The 24,528-nt window shown below is 47.2% G+C and overlaps 4 protein-coding genes and 1 non-coding gene across 5 annotated transcripts in view; 2 read left to right on the forward strand and 3 right to left on the reverse strand.

Annotated features, from left to right (window-relative positions):
- Window positions 1-1,860: 1,860 nt before the first annotated feature.
- trnae-uuc (transfer RNA glutamic acid (anticodon UUC)) lies at window positions 1,861-1,932 on the reverse strand. The gene has a single exon. It is a non-coding gene; the product is annotated as a tRNA-Glu (tRNA).
- A 407-nt stretch (window positions 1,933-2,339) lies between these two features.
- Window positions 2,340-3,323, forward strand: lhb (luteinizing hormone subunit beta). The gene is made up of 3 exons (XM_076169367.1): window positions 2,340-2,400; window positions 2,503-2,621; window positions 3,090-3,323. The coding sequence occupies exons 1-3, from the start codon at window positions 2,340-2,342 to the stop codon at window positions 3,321-3,323; spliced, it is 414 nt and encodes a 137-aa protein (XP_076025482.1).
- A 226-nt stretch (window positions 3,324-3,549) lies between these two features.
- Window positions 3,550-7,892, reverse strand: LOC143015439 (high-affinity choline transporter 1-like). Its single transcript, XM_076169420.1, has 8 exons — window positions 7,670-7,892; window positions 6,976-7,089; window positions 6,150-6,305; window positions 5,752-5,900; window positions 5,455-5,598; window positions 5,079-5,232; window positions 4,781-4,998; window positions 3,550-4,418 (listed from the first exon to the last, which is right to left on the reverse strand). The coding sequence occupies exons 1-8, from the start codon at window positions 7,851-7,853 to the stop codon at window positions 3,879-3,881; spliced, it is 1,659 nt and encodes a 552-aa protein (XP_076025535.1). The 5' UTR covers window positions 7,854-7,892; the 3' UTR covers window positions 3,550-3,878.
- Window positions 7,893-10,436: 2,544 nt separating this feature from the next.
- Window positions 10,437-17,572, forward strand: LOC143015430 (uncharacterized). Its single transcript, XM_076169406.1, has 5 exons — window positions 10,437-10,528; window positions 10,663-10,767; window positions 11,226-12,847; window positions 14,104-14,206; window positions 14,967-17,572. Exons 2-5 carry the CDS (start codon window positions 10,740-10,742, stop codon window positions 16,604-16,606), a joined length of 3,393 nt encoding a protein of 1,130 aa, XP_076025521.1. The 5' UTR covers window positions 10,437-10,528; window positions 10,663-10,739; the 3' UTR covers window positions 16,607-17,572.
- A 3,050-nt stretch (window positions 17,573-20,622) lies between these two features.
- Window positions 20,623-24,528, reverse strand: part of arfgef3 (ARFGEF family member 3) — a 25,034-nt gene continuing 21,128 nt past the window's right edge. Inside the window, exons 39-42 of the mRNA XM_076169426.1 lie at window positions 24,321-24,422; window positions 23,689-24,068; window positions 23,102-23,582; window positions 20,623-22,977 (exon numbers count right to left, since the gene is read on the reverse strand). Of these exons, the coding sequence (XP_076025541.1) occupies window positions 22,786-22,977; window positions 23,102-23,582; window positions 23,689-24,068; window positions 24,321-24,422 (1,155 nt within the window). The 3' untranslated portion in view covers window positions 20,623-22,785. The remainder of the gene's footprint in view (window positions 22,978-23,101; window positions 23,583-23,688; window positions 24,069-24,320; window positions 24,423-24,528) is intronic.

Consider the following 24,528-nt stretch of genomic DNA (forward strand, 5'->3'; position numbering starts at 1 on the left):
TCTGCAGCAGCTGTAAACATCCAGGAGATTAAAGCACACATTCATTGTTGGGACTTCTACTTGTCTCAGTTGAATCACTTCATGAATCTCTGCTGTATAGAGACTCTGCAGCCCTAGAGGTCAGAGTTCACAGGACGCTGTAGTACAAACCAGTGACTCCCACCAGGAATCGAACTTGGTACTTCCATCAGGCTGTGTTACCATATGACATCGTAGGAGTGTGAGGTTGCTACAGCGCTCTGCAGTGGAGGCATTAGGCATGACGGGCTGGAAGGGAATAAGCTTCACCTTCAGACAGTTGGGGAGTAAAGCTGAGTGACAGATAAACAGGCTGAGTCCATGTTAAAGATGAAGAACAGACATATCAGTACGAAGTGCTGCAACATTTAGTGACAGACCAGAGCCCCGTTAGCCAGACCGTCTCCAGGTGAGTCCAAACAGGTTACAGCTTTGGCAGGCTCAGCTAGCAGAGCTAACAGGCTTCAGACGCTGCATCCTGTCTGGACTCACCTGGACTCGGCCCGTTTCCACCTCCCACGGCGAGGACGAGGGGTTGGATTTCTGGGAGGCACCTACACTACTCTGCCCTGCGACCTCAAGTAGGGTCAAATGAGGGTGACATTAAAAGATAAGATAATCCTTTATTCGTCCCACAACGGGGAAATTCACATGTTACAGCAGCAAAGTAGCTTCCTTAGATCACTGATTATCACATAGGTGCTAATTCTATTGTATTGCAACACATGCACTAGATGAAAACATCTCAGATCAACACAGGAGGAAAGGGGTCTGGTCCTCACACAGCAGGGGACCAAAGCCAGGGCAAGATAAACAATAACTTCACAAGGCACATAGTAATCTGATGACATCATACCCACTCTCTACTCAAGTGAATCACCCTTAATGCGATTGTTTTAGTATTTTCCACAGGATATTTCCGCGTCTCTACGGTGAAGGGACCACTTTTTTTGGTCACAAAACAGCAAATACATCTCATAGCAGTGTGGAGCAGCAGAGCAGCGGCGGCTCACCACAATGACACAACACAGCAGCATGGAGTGAAACACTCATAAGTTACTCCTTACATCCACAAAGCAGAACAGCACAGTACATGTTAGAGCACATGGGCTCACAGGTAAACACACACATACATGTTACAGTTAATAAAGTCAAACTCTTGAGCTCTGTCGCCTCAAATTAAAGGGTCAAATAAGGGCGAAGTTAGCAGCTAGTCTGCTTGATGCTACGGCTACACATTACCTTCTACTGCCACTTCAACCTGAGAGAGGACACAGCACATGTTTAGCATTAGCTGCTAGTTTGTCTATCAATAAAGTTTGTCAATCTAACAATTATGGAGGCACATCAGCGGTGTTCGTTTCTCCCCTGTTGCTGTTATCTGGTCAAGAGAAAGAGGCTGTGCTCCAGGTGAACTTTATTGAGCCGGGTTAAACCATCACTGATTGAGGAGGTTTTGTTTTTTTCTAAAGGTAGAGTCTAGTGACAAACTACATATGAAGGGCTTTATATACTTTATATTTACAATATATATGTTTATCTATGGGGGAAATGTTTATGTTTGTGTGTGAATGTGCTGAGCTTGGTTCAGTACACACACGCAGATTTCGTCAGCTGTGCGGCTGCAGACGCCCACTTTCGTGAAACCAAAGGAACACGGACATGGACATGCTTTAAGAAATGTTCAAATTCATATGTAGATCGCCTGTTTCATACAACGATGATGTAAGACAGGGCCACAAATAGTGGATAAATGTCAATGTTTATTGATACTGGGGTGAACCGGTAAGTAATCACGTTTGTATTGATAATTCATAGAAGTGTTGCGGCGTAAAACTGATGTTCCCATACCGGGAGTCGAACCCGGGCCGCCTGGGTGAAAACCAGGAATCCTAACCGCTAGACCATATGGGACATATCGGCGCAATGACACATTTCACATATCGTAGATGACGATCATGTCGCAGCGATAAGTAAGATTTCTGCCAATTCCCCACAGACTACGTCACACTGTTCTTGAGCAAGGCACTGAAGCCCCAACTCTAAGACAGCAGCTGTGTGAGGGTAAATCAATCTGTTCCTTCCTGTCAGTGTTACCATGGTAACCCTGAGCTCCGTCCTGGAGACCAAAGGACGGCAGAGCTCTATAAATACTGGGCAGCACGCAGCACATCACACACACCTACACACAACACACAGGTGGGTCACACACACAACATTCTTCTTCGCCTCAAAACTTCCACAACTTCTGTAAAGATAACTTTGTGTTCAATAGCCCAAACTGATAAAGTGACAGACTGGCAGTGGACTACCTGGTGAGGATGATGGCTGTGACCGCCCCCCTGATGCTCAGCCTGTTTCTGGGAGCCTCAGCTGCTGCAGGTACTAATGGTTTCTCATTGGGGGGATTTTCATCATTAATAGGAAGAACACTAAAGCTTTGCGTGGCAGTAACTCTTGGCCATTTTGTACAAACATCTGCAGCAGCCTTCCAGCGCCCGCACTGCCACCTCATCAACCAGACGGTGTCGCTGGAGAAGGACGGCTGCCCCACGTGTCACCCCATGCAGACAACAACCTGCAGCGGACACTGCATCACTAAGGTTCTGTTCCATCATTAGGGTTAGGATTAGGATCATCATTGTTGTTTTTTTGTTTATGTATGTATGAGTTTGAAGAATATGCGATCACGGAGAAGAACCAATAGGGGGCGATGCATCATCCCTCCTCACAAAGTTTGTATGAGTTTGTAGCTGTTGTAAGGGAGAGAGAGAGAGAGAGAAGGGGGGGGGGAGAGAGAGAGAGGGTGAAAAGGGAGAGAGAAGGGAGGGGAGAGAGAAAGAGAGAAGGGAGGAGAGAGAGAAGGGAGGGTATCCATGGAGACATGAGTGGTGTCTCATTATAAAGAACTAGAGTCTAACTCATAGTTGTATATTCAACATTATTCTCAGCAGGGTGTGACATCATATGTACTGGGTGGTTGCCACAGTGATCAGAACAAGATCATGGACGCTAAGTGAGCGTGATTCTATCCAACACTGTGGGAATGTTGCGTTGTTTCCCCCCTGAAGGATCCGGTCATCGTGTCTCGCTACCGGAAGGTGTATCAGCACGTGTGCACATACCAGGCGGTGGAGTACAAGACCTTTGAGCTGCCAGACTGCCCCCCCGGCGTGGACCCCACCGTCTCCTACCCGGTGGCTCTGAGCTGTAACTGCGGCCGCTGCGTCATGGAGACGTCGGACTGCGTCTACGAGAGCCTGGAGCCCGACATGTGCATGAACGACATCACCCACTACTACTGATGAAAAGACACAACATGTACCATACTGTTGATTTGATGTATCTGTCTAATGGACTCAGACATTAAATACCTCAAATGAGACAAAGGTCACATTTACACGCTGTGTGACTGTCTTACTGTGTTGTTTGGCTTTAAAGTTTGGTCATCGTAAACCCATAAGTTTGAACCATACTCAAGTTATCCTTAGATGAAAATGTTTTAATGCTGAGGTCACGATTTGTCCAACAGTTTATAAATTGTAAAAACAAGGGCCATCCGAGTATAAAATGCATTCGCAGAAGTTAAAAAATTTACTGAGGTCATTAAACTCCACATACTGTAGAAGCAGTTGGTGGCGCTGATGTCCCATCAGAGGTAGTAAGTAAAGGAAGAGAGGAGACTGTAAACATAGATCCTGATTATGTGATGAGGTCAGAAGCTGAGTGTTTCATTGGCTGACAGCTTTTCTTTGCTTATTCTTCGGCTTGTATGATGATTTTTACTTTGCATAATGATAAGGATGAAATCATAACTTCTTCTTACTGGTGTAGTTATTTTTAGATAGTTTAAGTATGAGTTAACATGTTGACTCTATCATTGGCTGTGAAGCTCCTCCGTTCTCACTGGCAGGGTGTGTATTGAGGTGTCCAACATCGCCCCCTGCTGGTATTGGCGTTTGTGCCTTCACTTGAAACACGTCCCACTTCTCAGGTATGAGTGCTTTGTTGAAGAGCAGAGAGGCCAGATAGGAGACTAGCAACGTGGTGGCAAAGGCAACCAGCATGCAGAGGGTCCTGAATGGAGCGTATTGAACGTAAACGCCGTGTTCCAGGGTGCATCCTGGGAAGTGGATGACAGGCGGCAGGCCCAGCAGCGGCTCTCCACACAGCAGCCTTAAGAATAAACCTAGCAGGAAGCCGGTGGCAGCGCCGTAACCGTTTGAGATGCTGCAGAAGAGGACACAGACCAGCTGAGGGAACATCAAGATGTAGGCAATTTCACCGCCAAGAACCCAAAACGCCATGACGCCTCTGTGCAGGAAGGTGAGTGACGCTCCGGCGAGGCCCACCAACACCACGGAGATACGGATCACCCAGCCGATCTCATTCATGGAGGCCTGAAGTCACACAGACAGGAGAGAGAGAGCAGTTCTTTGTAAACTATGGAACTTTAAACTGGTGAGAACATCGCATGACCCCTGTATCTAATATTTAAACAATTAGGGGCTTGTTGGCCTTGGACACACACACACACACACACACACACACACACACACACACACACACACACACACACACACACACACACACACACACACACACACACACACACACACACACACACACACACACACACACACACACACACACACACACACACACACACACACACACACACACACACACACACGACTTTAACTGCCTCGTGTGTGCAGCAAAACATTTCAAGGCCAGGACGACCTGAGCCTCTCCACCTCACCGCTGGCCTCAGGATCTTCTTGTAGATGTTTGAGGTGAAGATGGAGGCCGCTGACAGCAGGGCGGAGTCGGTGGAAGACATCACCGCTGCGGCCACGGCTCCGATGCCGACTACGGAGATGTAGGGTGGGGTGAGGTGGTGCAGGGCGAGGGGTAAGATCAGACCTGACTGACCTCGCTCAAACGGGGGCGGAGAACCGTACGAGGTCTGGTTCCAGTCTGGAGAAAAGACAAAAAGAGTCAAACCTGCATGACAACTGAGCCAAGGACCAATCAGAACGGTGACCTGCGCTAAACACCTGTTGATGCGGCGACGGCCCCGATCAGCACGGGCGGGATCCCAAAGGTTGGGATGAGGAACGCTGCGGCGTAGCAACGCAGCTTAGCCGTGGCTGAGGAGGAGGCAGACAGTGTCCTCTGGTGGAAGTCCTGGAAACCGAGGTCCCCGATACTCTTAGAGAGGGAGAGAGAGGGAAAGAGAGGGCGAGAGAGATAGACATAGTGATAGAGAGAGAGAGAGAGAGAGAGAGAGAGAGAGAGAGAGAGAGAGAGAGAGAGAAAGAGAGAAACTTCTGACTTGAAAATTGTCTCTGGTATGCATTGTTTGCTCATGTGGTGTGATTAGTCGATCGTGCGCTTCTTGCATTATCGATCGCTGTATCAGTTATCACTTACAAGCAGCAGGAAGTTGTCGAGCCACTTCCAGGCGATGCCTGTGGTCAGCGAGCCCACCCAGGGAGCCTGGAAGGTTTGGTTAAAGGACGTGGTGGTGATGTCCACGGAGGACGGATTCCGGAAGACGAAGGGGACACACAGCCACTGTGGAAAGAGAGGGAGGGGAGAAGAGAGAAGGAGAGAGAGATGAAGAGTGATACTCATTATTTACTTTAATGTTTACTCATCATTTACACATCTCTCTCTCTCTGTCTCTCTCCCCTTCTACTTGGTGGCCCAGCTGGTGGATGAACTCACAGAGGTGATGAAGATGAGGATGAGCTGAATGACGTCTGTGTAGGCCACAGAGTACAGACCTCCCAGCAGTGTGTAGGTGATGGCCACAGCAGCAGAGATCCAGATGCTCACAGAGTAGGACAGATCCAGAATCACACTCATGGTGACGCCTGGACGCACAACATTAACATTTGATATGAGAAAGCAGAACCAAAACAAAACAATCTCTGACAATCTCCTACTTCCACGTTTGTATTGTCTGTGTTTGCCATGAGGATAAGTAAGGTAAAGGCCAGCAGGTGGCTACAGGCAATATGGAAGAACACAGAAGCAGGAATGCTCAAAGGTGTAACATTGTGTAGCTAGAGCGTACAGACGATACAGGTTGAGAACCCAAAACTTGGCTGATGTGTTGTTACCTAAGCTGATCAGTGTAGATGTCACCCAAATCATCTCAGACATCAGCGGCGCCACAGAGAAAAGTCCGCTCAGGGCGTTCCCGTACTTGATTTGGAACGGATCCATCATGGTCACGTACTTCCTGTCCCTCATCGGCTCGGCGAAGAACATACCACCTTAAAGGAGGAGTAGGCAAGAGAAAATGGAAGTACCCAAATCAGCACAAAATATATGACATCTGGGTTAATTGATAAGTTCTGAGCCTGGCACATAAGGCAAGGAGTTGCTCAGTGGGTAGAGCGTCCGCCTGGGAAACCGGAGGGTCGCCGGTTCGAGTCCCTGCCGAGGTGCCCCTGAACAAGGCCGAGGTGCCCCTCAGCAAGGCACCGAACCCTCAATTGCTCCCCCCTCTGCGAAGGGTGGTAATGTAATGTAATGTAAGTCGCTTTGGATAAAAGCGTCTGCCTAATGCTCGTGATTTAATGTAATGTAACGTAACCCTACTCAACTGGTTTGTCATCCTCAGGTTCTGTCAACAGCTTCATGAAGGAACCTGTTTGGCCTCAGAGGATGACAGCTGTTCATCCTTTAATTGTTGACATAAATGGGTTAAACTGGATTGTCGTATGGCAACGCCTCTGTTCTCAACGTTAAGAGGCAGTCATGATACTCGCAAGCCTCAAGCACCCGACAACAACGCTCCCCGGATCGATAAAACAATCCACACTTCAGTATTCGCCGCAGACCAAGACCATGTTCACCTACACAGCGCTACTTGAAGTCAAATATGTAGTTGCGTCACATCAGTAGTACTTTGTTAAGCTCCGGGGACAAAACAAATCTTACCAACGATGAAGGCCACCGTCGCTGCGAGCGGCATCACAGCCCAAATGAGTCCCAACGTCGGGTCGTACACCGTCTCAGCAGTACCGATGATGAAGGTCCCCCCTACCCAGGTGGCTGCACAGTGACACGCACGCACGCGCACGCACACACACACACACACACACACAAACACAAACACACACACACAAACACTTAAGTCAAACAAACACGCTGCAAGTGGAGGAAACCGTGGAGTCGTCGCTTGAGGCTACACACGTCAGGTTTTCTCAAAGAACAAGCAGAAGACGAGTTTGTCTACATCCAAAGTTACAACATTCAGTTAAAAAGGGAGATATCTGTGCAGGAGGAATAGCTGAGATGAGCCCTGCTAAGCTGAATCATTTACTCTAACTGTTTCCCACAGGCAGGCAGATGTTGCAGCCACAGTCCTTGATCAGTGGCAGAGGAGCAGCTGAAGGGACTGCAGTGTGCTGGCTCTCCTAAAACACGCACGCCTGGTTTGACGTTTGGTTTCCAAAAATAATTTGGGTTTTACTCGGAGAAGGGTCGAGAGCATGTGAATCATGTGAGCAGGATGGGTGCTAAGCGACCGCAGAGCCACGCTGGTGGAGTCTGTAACCACCCCCTCATCACTCTATGTGTCGGGCTCAGAACTTATCAATCAATCGCCCCAGCCGCTCCGAAGGAAGCTCACCGGTTGAAGTGAAGATGCCCACGACAAGGCTGATCTTCCGGTCCCCCAGCAGGGCCATGTCCGCGTGGTCCGCACGCAGCCGCGTCTCATCCCGCTTGGACTTGACCGAAGCCCAGATGCCGATACCGAGCACCAGCAGGTAGAAGATGATGGTGACCACCAGGCCCGGGACGTTGAGCGCCATGCTGAGGATCCGACCTAAGCGGGGTGCGGCTCTGCTCAGACCCGCAGCGTGTAGACGTGTCTGCGGCGTGCAGCGCGGTCAGCGACGGAACAAGTGAGTGCGGTGCAGCCGGCGCGTCTCCCACATGGCCGCGAGCAGCGAGCCGCTGACGTCACGAACGTCACCGAACACCGAGAAACAAGAAGAACAAGTCGGCGCTGGTTGTAAATAATGTTATGTTCCACCGATGTAAATTGTCAGATCACGATTTATACTCTGAATCAGACGTAAAATGAATAATCCGCTGAATGAATGCATGAATTCATCCAAGACACCAGAATCACACACATGCAGCAAAATGAAGCTAAACACGTGGACGCAGTCACATACCCACAATCAGCCAAACCCTACACACGCACACACACACCCACAGCTGTGAGAGTCTGTTGGTTTCTTCAACGAAGTGCTTAACAGTCTTTGTCTTGATCTATTGTCATTCAAATTGCTCATTAAGTCAGTGAGGCCCTGAGACAGGAGGCCCCCATTACCTCAGTATCACCAGGTGCTCTCTGCCTCCAGACACACACTCTTTACACACGCTGCACAAGTTTTTCGACTTCACGAGGCTGAAATCTCACGAGTTTTGACTTGATTTAAAATGTTAAACCTCAAAACTAAAAACTTAGGAGAAGATAAAGTGTTAATCAAAGATCAACTTTTTGTGCTTAAACTCATTATGGATCAAAGTTCAGGTTCTGAAATAAAACAGAAATGCTGATGTAAATAATAATTCTGCACTTTATTGTGGGTCACTGCATCCAGAGGCAAAACAATCAACAAAATGTCAATTTATGCAAATATTAAACAGCAAAATAAAGATAAATGTTATTATTAGAAAATCAAGATCTTCTCATTTTTCCACAGACTAAACTATGAACTCAGACTTTGGGGCTTTGTGGGATACAACAAATAATAAAACGTAATCTGCTTTTGTAAATGTGTATTTTTTTACAGTTCTGGGTGGCAAGGAGACCTTCCTCTTCCTCTCACTTATACTGCAGCACATGAAGGTCCTGAAGGCTCATGTCCTGTCTCGTCCCGTCCCATCGATCTGTAAATCCTGCACGTGTAATCAGAAAACATCATTCAACATGAGAGTGTAGCTGTAAACGGGTTCATCCCAGATGGAAGGCGGGAGATTTGAAGTCGGTGACATTTGACTGTGGAAGCTGGGGAGCAAACTTCTGCTTTGTGAGACACGTGAGGAAGCTTAAATTCCATCATCTTCAGTGCATCCAAAACCCACTGATCTAGTTTCTCTTATGTCATCGCTTGATGTCTCTCCTCTCCTCCTCTCCTCTTGGAAAACAAGAAGTTTTTTTATCTTCTCCCGTTTCTTTGTCTAAACGTCCAAGACTCAGTCCTTGATTTCTTCTTCTTCTACTCTGTCTACTTCTACCCTCCTCACTCCTTCTTCTTCCTTTTCTTCTTCACTTCTGTTGACCGTCTCTGGTCCCGGGCTCGGAGGCAGCAGCTCCACGTTCCTGGAGCTGCGGGTGCTGGCAGCTCTGGCGATCCTGGTGAGCGTCTGTTCGTATGGAGAGGGCAGATAGACCATGAGGAAGACTCCTTCCGTCTCGTCCTGCTCAGAGCTGGAGCTGGGGAGACGGTGCTGCCTCCTGCTGCGACGGATGGAGGACAGCAGCTCTGAGTTCCTGGCTGGGTCCTGCAGGTCCTCCAGGGCGATCACGTTGGCCAATTCCAGCTTGCCATCCAGGCAAAAGCCTCGTCTGCGACGCCAGACCAGGAGGCCGAGGAGGCCGAGAAGGAGGAGAAGGAAGGAGACGGCCGCGGCGATGATGTAGGGGATGGAACCTGTGCTGATTATCGCCTCTGTGTTCTCCTGCGCCTGATTTAGAGAAAGGAAAGAGCAGAGAACAATAAGGCACCAAGCTTATTATTCTACAGCACAAAGATAGAAGTACTGCCCTCCACAATAAAGGCTCAAAGTATTTCTTGGATCCAATAATAGAACTGTGCTATGCTATAATGAGGCTAACATATCTGTTCTTCTTCTTCTTCTGTTTGTCCTCACGACGTCCTGCATGTTTATCTGCACTACATTCGCTCAGCTACTTCACATTGTGGAGCGACATCACACGAGCTGCAGACTGATGAGAGAAGGACCCAGACTATAGAATAGAGATCCATGACAACATACAAAGGGTTCAGGGTCAAAGGTCAGAGTCACTATAGAATAGAGATCCATGACAACATACAGAGGGTTCAGGGTCAAAGGTCAGAGTCACTATACAATAGAGATCCATGATAACATACAGAGGGTTAAGGTTCAAAGGTCAGAGGTCAACAGAAAGGAGCCGTCATGTCTGTTCATTTTGTCACAATCCAAGATGATTTATTTGTAGATGATTTTTCTTTATACATGTACATAGACATTATTATGGTTCTCACTTCGTGCTGACGTGCTACAGCTGAACTCTTAATTCAAAGAATGAATGAATGTTTGTTACCTGCAGCTGCACCCATGAAACAAAGGAAAGAGGCGGAGCATCAACCTGATAATCCTCCAGTCTGTGAGTCAGAGAGCAGAGCTGCAGTCGACTGGACTGAAGCAGAAGAGAAGCCAGAGGATCAGAAGTTTGTCCACAGCACAGCAGCGTCTCAGCCAAACTCTGGTGAGTCCAGACACAATCTTGAGTGTTTCAGCAGCATGAAGCCCAAAGCTGAGCTGCTCTCACACGGCTCACTTCACTCCTTCATTCTAAAAGGCTTCACTCATGTTTCAGTGTTCACATTGTGCTGCTTGTAGACAAACCAGCTGACCGATGGATCGGCCTTCTTCCTCACAGCGTTTACACCGTCAGAGCGGGAAAAGAGTGGCGAGAAATGAACGGCAGGAAGAGAGCCGCGGGAAGTGAGTGTGTTTATCTGTGTCAGTAAATCAGTGAGACTCACCCGCAACAACAGGAAGTGAATGGAATGCAGCCTGTAGTCACGACAACTTTAACAGAGTCAAACAATCATTCAATCAATCTTAATGATTGATCTCTGGTCCTTTCCCACACTAACACGTCACGCTAACATGCTAACTGTTACAATGAAGTCCACCAACACAGAGCTGAGACTGAAGGCCAGGATTTGACCTTTAGATTGAGGTCACAGCCGTGGTTTCCCCTCCGACGCCCCCACAGTCAGAACTATGTAACTACAGCTACGTTGTGTCTCCATGTTTCGTTCCTTAAATGTAATCAGATGTTGATCACTGAGGAGCTTTAAAGCTGCTGCTGTGGTTCCAGACTCTTAGTTCTGTTAGACTCTCAGTGGTCGTGTCATTCCAGAGTTGTTGTCCCTCATTGTCTCCTTTGTTCTCAGCAGACATGTCTGCTGCCAGCCGTCTGCAGTCTGAAGATCAGTTCATGTGCTCCATCTGCCTGGACGTCTTCACTGATCCAGTCTCCACATCATGTGGACACAACTTCTGTAGAACCTGCATTACTCAACACTGGAACAGTAACGGGCAGTGTGTGTGTCCTCTGTGTAACCAGGTGTTCCGCACAAGACCTGAGCTGAAGGTCAACACGTTCATATCTGAGATGGCTGCTGAGTTCAGACAGTCCACTACAAACATAGCCAGCAGAAGATCAGAGGAACCAGCTGCCAAACCAGGAGAAGTTCAGTGTGACTTTTGCACTGGAACCAAAGTGAAAGCCATCAAGTCCTGCCTGAAGTGTGAGGCCTCCTACTTTCAGACTCATCTGGAGCCTCATCTGACAGCAGCACGCCTGAGATCACACCAGCTGATCCATCCTGTGGACAACCTGGAGGACAGGATGTGTAAGAAGATCTGTCTTGTTTTGATACTGCTGGGTCTATTCGTGCTAAGTGTTTATTTCTACACCAAGAACCATGAGTGTGTTCCTATGACAGAAGAATGTGAAGGAAAGAAGGCCGAGCTGGAGAAGACAGTAGCTGAAATTCAGCAGAAGATGCTGCAGAGACGACTGAAGATCCAGGAGATCAACCAGTCAGAAAAGCTCAGCAGGAAGGCTGCAGACAGAAAGAAAGCAGAAGGACTTCAGATCTTCACCACTCTGAAGCAGCGTGTGGAGGACATCCAGGCCGACTTCATGGAGACTGCGGAGGAAAAGCAGAAAAGCATAGAGAAACAGGCTAAAGACTTCATCAAAGAGCTGCAGCAGGAGCTCTCTGAGCTGACGGTGACAGCTGCTGAGGCGGAGAAGCTCTTACGCTCTGGTGACTACCTCCACCTCCTCCAGAGCTACTCATTCATCTGCAATACTCCTGCCACCAAAGACTGGAAACAGGTCAGAGTCCTTCAAAGGTCACATGAGGGGAGCCTGGAGAAAGCTGTGGTTCAGCTGGAGGAGACCATCAGTAAGGAGGTGAAGAAGCTGCTGAAGGTGGAGCTGAAGAGGATCCAGCAGTTTGCAGTGGACGTGACTCTGGATCCTGATACAGCTCAATCTCATCTGATCCTGTCTGATGATGAGAAACAAGTTCATGATGGTGATGTGAGGAAGAATCTCCCAGACAACCCACAGAGGTTTGATCCATGTGTTTGTGTTTTAGGAAAGCAGAGTTTCTCCTCAGGAAGATTTTACTTTGAGGTTCAGGTCAAAGGAAAGACAGGGTGGACTTTAGGTGTGACCACAGAGACGAGCATGAGGAAGGGATTCATCACGCCTGGCCCTCAGCGTGGTTACTGGGCTGTTTGGTTGAGGAATGAAAATGAGTTCTCAGCTCTTGCTGGACCTCCTGTCCCTCTGAGTCTGAAGTCAAAGCCAGAGAAGGTTGGAGTGTTTGTGGACTATGAGGAGGGTCTGGTCTCCTTCTATGACGTGGATGCTGCAGCTCTGATCTTCTCCTTCACTGGCTGCTCCTTCACTCACAAGCTCCTCCCATACTTCAGTCCCGGTCTTAATGATGGTGGTACAAACGCCGCCCCTCTGATCATCTTAGCTGTCAGTCACACTGAGTAACCTGCAGGAGTTGATGTGTAATGATTCTCTGTCATTTAAGGTCCAGATGATCTGATCTGCTGTCTTTACTTTGACTTCGTCTTCTTCACATTCTGCTTTTTCATTGATGACATATTTGTCTGTGATGTTTCTCGTTGCTTCTTTCTGCTGTAACACAACAATCCACCCACACTGATCTGATCTAATAACTGTTGATCAATAAATCAATACACACATGCTGCCAACTCATCACAGATGAACCTGATCAGAAATAAGAAGGTATTATTTAGGAAGGAAATGTGCTTACGATTTCTTGTGACCTGAAGTTCTTTTATCTACCTTTGTTGAACGCACTTATTGTAAGTCGCTTTGGATAAAAGCGTCTGCTAAATGACCGTAATGTAATGTAATGTAATGTAATTATTGTTATTATTTTCTTGTGTTTTTATTGTTGTGATCATTGTAAATAGATCAAATGTTGGGTTGTGATTTATGAATCAATTGAATTCTTTCATTTATCTTTGTCACATTCAGGGATTTCAGGACAAAAACAATAAACACCTCTTGTGTGAGCTCCTGCTTCCTGTCAGCTGTGTCTTAAAGTGATTTCCTGTTTGACTTTCAGGTGATCAATACTGCAGCACAGAGGTTAACTTTGTCTCTTGTACCTCGGCTGTGAACACTTGCTGGTCTCTGATTGGCTGGCAGCTGTTTGTTATGATCATCTCAGCTGACATCAAACAGAGTTCAGCTCCACACTTTAACCTGAGCTTCAGCTTTACTGAACCTCAGGGAATCACTGCAAAGGAAAACTGCTAAAACTGACACACCTGTGAAGTCCTACTCCCTACTTCCTGTCTTCACAGCAGTGCAGTGAGCGGCGTGCACAGCAGGGGGCCGGCTCAGGTTAGGTGATCAGAGATGGATCCATATTTTACGTGTTCAGACGTGAGGTCAGGTAAGAACAGGTACGCTTTCAAAATGGTGACGACTTTAACGATCGGAATCTAAACAAAATTAACATCAAGGAAATACGGCTTCAAAACACACACACAGGCACAGACACACACACAGACACACACAAACACACACACAAACACACACACACAGATTTTCATGTATTTGACTCATTGTTTTTGCTTTAAGTTGCGACAGCTGAACACACAAGCTGTCGAGGCGTCTGTCCTGTTTGTTACCTGCAGCCGCACCCATTGAACAAAACAAAGAGGCGGAGCATCAACCTGATCCTCCAGAGAAACAGAAAGTGAGTCAGTGAGTCAGAGAGCAGAGCTGCAGTCGACTGGACTGAAGCAGAAGAGAAGCCAGAGGATCAGAAGTTTGTCCACAGCACAGCAGCGTCTCAGCCAAACTCTGGTGAGTCCAGACACAATCTTGAGTGTTTCAGCAGCATGAAGCCCAAAGCTGAGCTGCTCTCACACGGCTCACTTCACTCCTTCATTCTAAAAGGCTTCACTCATGTTTCAGTGTTCACATTGTGCTGCTTGTGGACAAACCAGCTGACCGATGGATCAGCCTTCTTCCTCACAGCGTTTACACCGTCAGAGCAGGGAAAGAGCTGTGGGAAAAGAGCGGCGGGAAGAGAGCGGCCGGAAGAGACAAGCGGGAAGTGAGTGTGTTAATCTGTGTCAGTTATTCAGTGAGACTCACCCACGACAACAGGAAGTGAATGGAATGCAGCCTGTAGTCACGTCAACTTTAACAAAGTCAAACAGTCAGAATAGAAGCAAAGAGACGAAAGCTTCATTTCTGTCCTGATCAATATTCAATCAATCCTAATGATTGATCTCTGGACCTTTCCCATACTTACACGTCACGCTAACACGCTAACTGTTACATTCAAGTCCACCAACACAGAGCTGAGACTGAAGTCCAGGATTTGACCTTTAGATTGAGGTCACAGCCGTAGTTTCCCCTCTAACGCCCCCACAGTCAGAACTATGTAACTACAGCTACGTTGTGTCTCCATGTTTCGTTCCTTGAATGTAATCAGATGTTGATCACTGAGGAGCTTTAAAGCTGCTGCTGTGGTTCCAGACTCTTAGTTCTGTTAGACTCTCAGTGATCGTGTCATTCCAGAGTTGTTGTCCCTCATTGTCTCCTTTGTTCTCAGCAGACATGTCTGCTGCCAGCCGTCGGCAGTCTGAAGATCAGTTCATGTGCTCCATCTGCCTAGACGTCTTCACTGATCCAGTCTCCACATCATGTGGACACAACTTCTGCAGAACCTGCATCACTCAACACTGGAACAGTAACGTCCAGTGTGTGTGTCCTCTGTGTAACAAGGTGTTCTGCACAAGACCTGAGCTGAAGGTCAACACGTTCATATCTGAGATGGCTGCTGAGTTCAGACAGTCCACTACAAACAGAGCCAGCAGAAGATCAGAGGAACCAGCTGCCAAACGAAGAAAAGTTCCGTGTGACTTCTGCACTGGAACCAAAGTGAAAGCCATCAAGTCCTGCCTAAAATGTGAGGCCTCCTACTGTCAGACTCATCTGGAGCCTCATCTGACAGCAGCACGCCTGAGATCACACCAGCTGATCGATCCTGTGGACAACCTGGAGGACAGGATGTGTAAGACGCACAATAAACCTCTGGAGCTCTTCTGCAAGACCGACCAGACGTGTGTGTGTTCACTCTGTCCTGTTTTAGACCACAAGAACCATGAGTTTGTTCCTCTGAAAGAAGGATATGAAGGAAAGAAGGCCAAGCTGGAGAAGACAGTAGCAGAAATTCAGCAGAAGATGCAACAGAGACGTCTGAAGATCCAGGAGATCAACCAGTCAGAAAAGCTCAGCAGGGAAGCTGCAGACAGAAAGAAAGCAGAAGGACTTCAGATCTTCACCACTCTGAAGCAGCATGTGGAGGACATCCAGGCCGACTTCATGGAGACCGTGGAGGAGAAGCAGAAGAGCACAAAGAAACAGGCTGAAGACTTCATCAAAGAGCTGCAGCAGGAGCTCTCTGAGCTGACGGTGACAGCTGCTGAGTTGGAGAAGCTCTTACGCTCTGAAGATCACCTCCACCTCCTCCAGAGCTTCTCATCCATCAATGCTCCTCCCACCAAGGACTGGACACAGGTCAGAGTCCATCAAAGGTCACATTGGGGGAGCCTGGAGAAAGCTGTGGCTCAGCTGGAGGAGACCATCAGTAAGGAGGTGAAGAAGCTGCTGAAGGTGGAGCTGAGGAGGATCCAGCAGGTTGCAGTGGACGTGACTCTGGATCCTGATACAGCTCATCCTAAACTCATCCTGTCTGATGATGAGAAACAAGTTCATCATGGTGATGTGAGGAAGAATCTCCCAGACAAACCACAGAGATTTGATGGACGTGTTAATGTTTTAGGAAAGCAGAGTTTCTCCTCAGGAAGATTTTACTTTGAGGTTCAGGTCAAAGGAAAGACAGAGTGGGATTTAGGAGTGACCACAGAGACGAGCATGAGGAAGGGATTCATCACAGTGAGGCCTCAGCATGGTTACTGGACTGTAGGGTTGAGGAATGAAAATGACTACAAAGCTCTTGCTGGACCTCCTGTCCGTCTGAGTCTGAAGTCAAAGCCAGAGAAGGTGGGAGTGTTTGTGGACTATGAGGAGGGTCTGGTCTCCTTCTATGACGTGGATGCTGCAGCTCTGATCTTCTCCTTCACTGGCTGCTCCTTCACTCACAAGCTCCTCCCATTCTTTTGTCCCTGTGTTAATAATGATGGTACAAACTCCGCCCCTCTGATCATCTCAGCTGTCAGTCACCCTGAGTAACCTGCTGGAGTTGATGTGTAATGATTCTCTGTCATTTAAGGTCCAGATGATCTGATCTGCTGTCTTTACTTTGATTTCTTCTTCTTCACATTCTGCTTTTTCGTTGATGACATCATATTTGTCTGTGATGTTTTCCAACTGTGCTGCCTTTAATATAAGTTAAAGTTATAACATTAAAGACGTTTATTTAGTGCGCATTGGTTTATACTAATTTCTTAGTGGAGCTCAGACTGACACCAGGAAGAGTCGTGCATGTTACCAGCTGAACGCTATTTTGATACGCTTCTGCCTTGGGGACTATTTGTCTGTGAGTAATCTGATGAGTGTTATATGTTACAGTATATATGTTTTATGTACTCAAGTGTTTTTTCTTTGTAATGTTACAGTTTTACAATACCAAACAATATCTACAGTAAAAGATTCAAGAAAAGTCAAACCTTGCTTCGATTATTGAAGAGTACCTTTGGTTTGTTAGTTGGCTGTCTAGCTACCGCAATCAATGCACAGGTGTGGCCAAGAGATTTTTGGGCCAAAAACAATAGAAAATCTTGGATGAGTTCATGTAAGCTGTGTTTCTTGAAGTGATCATGGTCTAATCAATAATCTGATCAAAACGCTCTTCTTCTTCTACAATCACCACTTTGGACTTCAGACTTATGCAGGTTTTTAGGAGAACCCAGGATGATGGCCATGAGCTTGTGGGAACGGACTTTGTTTAAAGAGAGAGAGAGAGAGAGAGAGAGAGAGAGAGAGAGAGAGAGAGAGAGAGAGAGAGAGAGAGCAGGGGGGAGGGAGAGAGAGAGAGAGAGAGAGCAGGGGGGGAGGGAGAGAGAGAGAGGCTGTGGTGCTTCACTCTAGCTGAATTAATGAAGGTCCATCACTCGCAGCCATCTTGTGTTGCTGTAAAACCTTTGAATTAAATGTTTGCACACTTTACTGCCAGATTGACGTCCTCATACCTGGAGCTTTGCACTGCGGCTCATGATGTCATTAACATAGTGACAAGCTGGGGTGGTTCCATTCATGTCTCCCACTACTATTATATATGTAATATTTCATATAAATAATTAGATAAAAATATAAATGAAAAGCAAAGCACCTTGTGAAAATGCAGACACACAAGTTTGGAGGTTAGAAAAATACTTTGCTTCTACTACTACCCCTACTCCTGAGTGTTTGTGTCGTCTTCATGTCTGCTCATAAACTCACCAGTCTGTCGGTGGTGGGCAGAGCCGAAGGGTCCGGCGCCCAGTCCAGAGAGTTCCGGTCTGCCGAACCAAACTTCCTCCAGCTGCTGTCCAGCTGAGAACTCATGGCTGACGGGCGGAGGCACCAAAGCCAGGACAGAACCGTCACGCGGGCCACGACGGGGCCGAGAGCCACAGCGGGACGGAGATGCTGCAGGGACGCAGAGGGACGTTGACCACTCAGAGGGACACTGAGCGCAGAGCCGAGAGGATCAGGCTGAAATAGAGATGGTGAGGGGGAGGGGGAGGCAGAAAGGAGGGCAGCAGACTGTGTGTGTGGATTTACTCTGTGTGTGAGTGTGTGAGTGTGAGAGAGACCCCAACACTTGATACTCTAATACTTCAGCTCAACTTCGGCTAAAGACAAACGTGTCCCCTGAATGGTCTGAATGTATGATGTCACAGCAGCAGAGAGGTTTTTCACGCTTGCTTGAGGGGGATTTCATGGTAAGTCGATAAAGAAGACGGAGTGGTTACACAGAACACGACGTCTAGCATTTCATTTGTGGGTTGGACAGACGTTTCCGGAAGCATGCCGTGTTCTGTATACAGTAGTCTGAAAGCAAGAAAATACAGAAAACGTTATTAAGAAGTGGAAGAAGACATGGAAGAGTTACGTCACAGGAAAGAAGGTGCATGTCTGAGAAAAGGAGCAGTGCAGCAGCCGCGCCGTGAGCCAATGAGACAAACCAGATGTACCAACCACTGGAACATCTGCCTACAGTAACTTCACTCGGCTCTGGTGTCCACAGTTTGGCTAAACTAATGTTTAGTTGGAGATGATGTAAGCTCTAACCCTAAAACGATGGATCGATGGTAGGGAGACACTCCATGTTTACTTCAGATCTGAAAACAAAAGCACGACTGTCTCACAAAAACGACGAAACGATTAGTGATTATTAAGAGTTCTGCCAATTTCTCAATTTTTCATTTGATTTTGTTTGAGAAATTGATTGAAATGAATTTGCTATAATGACAGCTTAGATCAAATTTCATCAGTTGGGACATCTAACGACGCAACTAAAGACAGATTTGTCCTGTTAAGTTTGATTATTGAGCCGTAGAGCCGTTGGGTTGTCTTCTGGATGGTACGACACGTTCTCATCCATCATCCTGCTCTGCCTGCTTTACAAACTGTGTCACACATGTAGGTCATGTTTAAAGTGTCAGACAACAGGATAATGTTGTCTTTTGCTTCTGGGAAAAGCGGCTTTTCTCCTCCTACGCGCTCAGTCAGTCACCACTCAGCAAATGTATCGATTCTGCCAGGAAGTGACAGTTGAGTCACATATTTGAAATCGTACCTTAAAAACACACAAGCTGACAGATGCAAGCTCTATTTTCTCCAACACATTCTGACAGAAGCAAGCAGGTTGGTGTCCTCATCATCTGTCAGCAGCACATCAAGACTGGGACTGTATTGATTGATTCACAATCAAATTAATATGGGAAACGCTTTTACGTTTTCCACAGCAGGAAGGAGAAGAAGCTCCTGTAATGAATCACAGCTGAAGCAAATCCGCCCTTGTTATTCAGCTTCTCAGGTCCTGGGCCATCAAATCTGCTTATGGTGCAGATGAAGTTGTTGCTTGTGGGGATCTTAGATGCATCAATACGTTCACCCTCTCCTTTCAATACCGCCTTAATCTCAGCTGGACCCAAAATTGAGACGTACATTAACAGACGTACCTCAAATCGAATCTTGTATCTTGACCATCTAAAGACTGAATTCATCAAATATAAATGAGAAGAGGCTGAAGGAGAGTCGGGCAAAGGATGAAGGCAGAAAAATGTAAAGTGTGGAGGATGTCACCAACGCATAAGTCGGTTGCTTTTTTTAGATCTGGCCTGGATTTAACACTGAATAAATCCTCCACTTCACTGCTGATCACACCGACGGCCATCAACATCTGTCCTCCAGCCGCCGACCACCAAACAGAAGGGAGTACGGGACAAACGGGGACGGTTCAGGGACAGTGAGGACAGGACGCCAGACTGCAGAGACCGACACAAACTACCAGAGACTTCAGGACTGAATGCAAAGTGGATCTGGCAAGTGAAGGAGGCAAAATCTATAGAAGAAATCAGTGATAAATAAATAAATAAACAAAGGGAACATTTGTGTACATTTACAAATAAAGAGCATAATATGTTAACAATTTAAGTCTGATTGGACCCAGTATGGGTTTTCAATTCCAATTTTTCTGATGGGTCTAATGGCAATGATTGCTGAATGAAAAAAGGGTGATTAAGGGGATTTCCAGGTTCCCTGCAGTAAAGACCATTACTGATTCAGCAAGGTCTTCTTTGCTGTCCTGGAGCTTGTCTGGGATTCTGTTGGGAACACTGACATGAAAGCACTAAACGCCTAAAGGAAATGTTGTAACCGAACATTTGAGGCAAAGTTAGGACAATAATATGAGTTTGTATAGTTTCAGTTTAGCGTTGAGTCTCCTGTTGTCATGTGCTCTGGGTAACAGCACCAGTGGCTCAGAGTCAAACTGTTGAAAGGAGGGACTCTAATCTCCGAGACCACAGAATACACTGGAGGGATTATACTCTATCCCATCTGTCCTGGGAACCCCAGGAGGAGGTGGAGAACGCCACCACAGAGAGGAAGATCTGAACATCTGCTGCCTCCGCAACCCTGATCCAGACAAGCAGTGGAAGACGGCTGGATGACGAGCAGATAAGTGAACTCATGATGGCACAAACTCCAACTGTACATGTGCAGAGACCCTAAACCTACACAGACAATCATCTGGGAAGTCACATCTGGTAATAGGATCACTCCAGTGCTTACAAACGCTTATCAGATCAGTTATCAGTTGTGATTTCCTCTAATGATTCTGTGTAAAGAAGCCTTGGGGTTCCTGTTGTCATCAGTATATTTTCTGTGAACAGATCTAAAGGACATTTTGAAGCCCAGTTTCTTTGGTGCAGGTTAGAAGAGCTCCATGATGAAGGGATAAGATTTGCAAAAATAACTCCACAAACAAATCTGCACTGCATCTGACACATGAAAGATTTTAACTGATAAACAATTGACATAAATACATTACATCCAATAGCACATAAACAGCAAAGATAGTATGTGAAGTACAACAGAGGCAAACGTTAACATACACGTCCTACTTTATATGGCCAAAGTAAAAGCTGTGTTGTTCCGCTGTGGAAAAAACGCTGCACTGCAGAAGGTTCTAATTCAGGAAGAGAAGAAGAAGGAAACATTCAGCTGTTGGCGATTAAGTGAAGAAGAATCCACGGTATTGAGGATTTAAAGCTGCAGGCTGCGAACACAGGGCGAAGACAAAACAACACAGATTCCCATCAAACTCATCTTTCCCCTTTCAGCTCTGCATGGTGCTATGGCAACATGGCCTCCCTTACTCATTCTGATGTCATGTCACATTTAAGGCAAAGAAATTGAATCGTTCATCTTGCAAGATCTGCTGATTCTGCATTTGCTGTATTTTTGCCTTGGCAGCATCTTTGGTCTAATCGGTTGAAATAGCATAAAAAGCTCTGCATTAGTTTGGATGAGCTTGGAAAGTGAAAAAAAATCAATGTCAGTAACATAGTTTGGATGTAAATGAGCTAAAATCATGACGTGACATTTTCACACCAAACCAGGCTTCAGATGAATGGTTTCCTCTGATCCAGTGCAAAGTTCAATCAGTCAGTGATAAATAAACAGCTCATCATAATCAATACGTCTTTGCTTTTCAAACAATCCAATGCCGTAGCTGCTGAGCGTCAAAAGCACATTAGCAAACTACAACAGCCACAACCTGATGCCAGTGTGCTTCCTTTCTGTGCGTGAAAAGAAAAACGGAAAGACTGAGAAAGAAAGAGAACTGAGCTATTGTTGCTCTGCGCTGAGATAATAGTGAGACAGGCTGTGGGGGAGGTGGGGCGTGTTCCCGGGGTCCATACATGACAGATCATCAACACAGCGGCTAAAGCAGCATCACATACCTGCAGGACACACTGCAGCCTTCACTGCTAGCTAGGATTGTTTTCAGATATCATACAGCAGCACAATACAGCGCGCAACATCATGAGCTCACTCATCGAACTGGAATCTATGACATCATGGTAAATCACAGTTGTAGCGCGTTGGGTTAGTGGGTGAGTGTGTGTTGTATGTGTGTGTTGGCGCGTCGTTAAGGTTGATTTGGATCATAGTTTTGGATCATTACTTTGATGCCACACACAACCATTCAAACTGCTGATCCTACATGAAAACAGGCTACCACTAGATAGAAGCAGAGACGAGCCAGCCTTCAAACCAAAACACACACACTACTGTCGCATTAGGATGTGGATCAGTCGCATCTGGATCAGCAGGATGAAGGTTCAAGGTCAAGGCCAGATTATAAAGGTCAAATGTAGACAGGAATGTAGGTTTTGTTTGGTTTGGCAGCTTCCAGAGAAATGTTTGGCCTTGGTGGAGGTTTGTGCTCTCGGAGTGCTTTGTTGTTAAATCTGGAAAAATCCTAATAATGCCGTGTGTGTGTTCTTTCTTCTGCCTTTATGTTCCACGTATGTGAAAACTGAACGTGAATAAACTGAACCCAGGATGCAGTTATGGCACTTTCACAATCAGAACTTACTTTGGCCAACAAAATCCTTCACTCTTCAAACTGGACCCTGCATCAACCAATCAAACCATACACCACAAAATCACAATGCATGAGAGAACGTCCAGTCAGCCAATCAAAACAGGGACACCTCAGCCGACCCATCAGACCACAGACCAAACGGTTTACTGTTCCACCAATCCATTGTTGTTGCATATCAGAGCCCATCAGCTGAACAAACCTTCAATCAGGCTGCAGAGCTGTCAAGCCACTGCATAACTCCATTAACTCTTTAGTCTCAATCAAGCCTGTCGTTCCTTCAGCGCTCCTGCCTCGCATCTTAGCGATGTCACATGATGATGTCATACAGCCTGCCTACCCGTCCCAGCCACTCGCGCAGCGCCTGGCGCACACGGGCGTCGGTCACGTGACACGAGAGCTGGCTGAGGCAGGGATAGAGCGCTGGCTGGAGCGCCAGGAAGGAGGAGTCAGACAGGAGGAGGACCTGATTGAGGAGAGTCAACACCATATTGGTCCATGCCTGCAAGAGAAGAGGGGGGTAGGTTAAAATGCTATAGATTACATATGTGCAGTATAGTACAGTATGGTACAGTATAGTATAGTATAGTATAGTATAGTACAGTATAGTATAATATAGTTTGAACCTGTATCTGAGCCTCAGAGTCCCTCAGAGAGATGCTGTGTGAGCTGACAGTGGATCCTGACCTCGGCCTCTTCTCCTGCCTCAGGACTTCAGGCCCTGCACTAACTGAGTGCCTCAGCAAGGGGCCCTGATGGTCCACTAGCTGCTGGGGCCTCTGAGGGGGCCTCTGCACCTCCACAGGGCCCCTCCTCTCCCCCACACCTCCTCCTCCTCCTCCTCCTGCTGCCCTGCCCTGCTCCTTCATGAAGAGGTTGACATGGCTCTGTTGCGCCTGCTGCTGCTGCTGTTTCCTGCGCTTGTATTCCATCATCAGCTTGCTGATGGTCTTGTCTGTAGCGATGGTGTACAGTTTGTTGCCTGCGCTTTCCCACCAGTCCTTTCTCCTCCCCGGCCCAGCTGCTCCTGGTACTCCGGCTATGACTCCACCAGAGTCCCTCCTCTCGCATCCGGTCCGAAAGTGATGGGGCAGGCTGCCTGTGCAACTGGGGATGAAAGGAAGATCAAATCATGCTGTCTATGTCCCATGGGTGGGAAAACATCTAAACAAACTCAATTACAGACTAGCTAGTCTCATGAGTAGAGTCAGACCTGAACCCTGGGCTCGGTGTAGGCGTCTCTGGTGATGTCACACTCGTCTCTGTTGTCTGACTCTTGAAGCCGCCCTCTTCAGACGGCGTTCCCTTCACTGAGAGCCCACTTACAGATGTTGGGGTGGACGTCTCCGACTGGAAGAGAGGCAGGAAGAAAACGTGATCTCCTCCTCCTCCCCCTCTCAGTAGTTGCGTCTCCTCTAGCGTGCTCTCCAGGTCCAGGTGCATCTGGATGTAGCTGTTGCAGAGATCCATGCAGAGCTTGTAGAGGCGTTTGACCAGCCAGGCCCAGTCTGCGCTGCCCATGGGCTGCACGCTGAGAGACGGGATGGGAGGTCGCCACTGGTGCCGTTTGTCCCGGCCCCGAGGAGGGCTGACCTGTGGACGGGAGGAAGAGTGAGACCCTGGCTGAGCAGCCACAGAAAAGTGTGTAGAGGAGTTTATCTAAAAGCGCTGGATGTACGGTGTTGAGAGGACCGGGGATGCAAAAACTCCAACTTTTTGTTTGAAAAATATAAAAAAGTGTATCAGAAAGTTCATGTTCTCCTAAAAATCTAGTAAGTAATTTAGTTTTGATATAATTACTAGTAATGGGTTCTGTGTGTGTGTGTGTGTGTGTATGTGTGTCACCTGTGCTGTTTCTTCAAAGATGTCTTCATCCTCTGAGGAAGCAGAGCCTGGGTGGGAGGAGTCAGAGCTGCCCTCCTCTTCCTCATAGAGAATCCTCTTTACCTAGATCACATGAAACCAATGAGAGTCTTAAGACTGCGTGTGCGTGTGTGTGTGTGTGTGCGCGCCCTCACAGTGACAGGGCCCTAGCTGCTTCATCTACATGTGT

Source organism: Genypterus blacodes, unplaced genomic scaffold, assembly GCF_046128005.1.
Source record: "Genypterus blacodes isolate CSIRO-AG114 ecotype Tasmania unplaced genomic scaffold, CSIRO-AGI_Gbla_v1 ptg000201l_1, whole genome shotgun sequence".
In the NCBI taxonomy this organism is placed as follows: Eukaryota; Metazoa; Chordata; class Actinopteri; order Ophidiiformes; family Ophidiidae; genus Genypterus; species Genypterus blacodes.

Bases quoted from the DNA above. Each gene is read 5' to 3' on its own strand.
- LOC143015430 (XM_076169406.1), top strand. From the start codon at position 10,740: ATGAACGGCAGGAAGAGAGCCGCGGGAA. The intron at 10,768-11,225 runs GTGAGTGTGTTT...CTTTGTTCTCAG, and splicing joins CAGGAAGAGAGCCGCGGGAA to CAGACATGTCTGCTGCCAGC. The intron at 14,207-14,966 runs GTGAGTCCAGAC...TGTTCTCAGCAG, and splicing joins AGCGTCTCAGCCAAACTCTG to ACATGTCTGCTGCCAGCCGT.
- LOC143015439 (XM_076169420.1), bottom strand. From the start codon at position 7,853: ATGGCGCTCAACGTCCCGGGCCTGGTGGTCACCATCATCTTCTACCTG. The intron at 6,306-6,975 runs GTAAGATTTGTT...TCCTCCTTTAAG, and splicing joins GACGGTGGCCTTCATCGTTG to GTGGTATGTTCTTCGCCGAG. The intron at 5,901-6,149 runs GTAACAACACAT...TTGTGCGTCCAG, and splicing joins ATCTACACTGATCAGCTTAG to GCGTCACCATGAGTGTGATT.
- lhb (XM_076169367.1), top strand. From the start codon at position 2,340: ATGATGGCTGTGACCGCCCCCCTGATGCTCAGCCTGTTTCTGGGAGCC. The intron at 2,401-2,502 runs GTACTAATGGTT...AAACATCTGCAG, and splicing joins GGGAGCCTCAGCTGCTGCAG to CAGCCTTCCAGCGCCCGCAC. The intron at 2,622-3,089 runs GTTCTGTTCCAT...TCCCCCCTGAAG, and splicing joins GCGGACACTGCATCACTAAG to GATCCGGTCATCGTGTCTCG.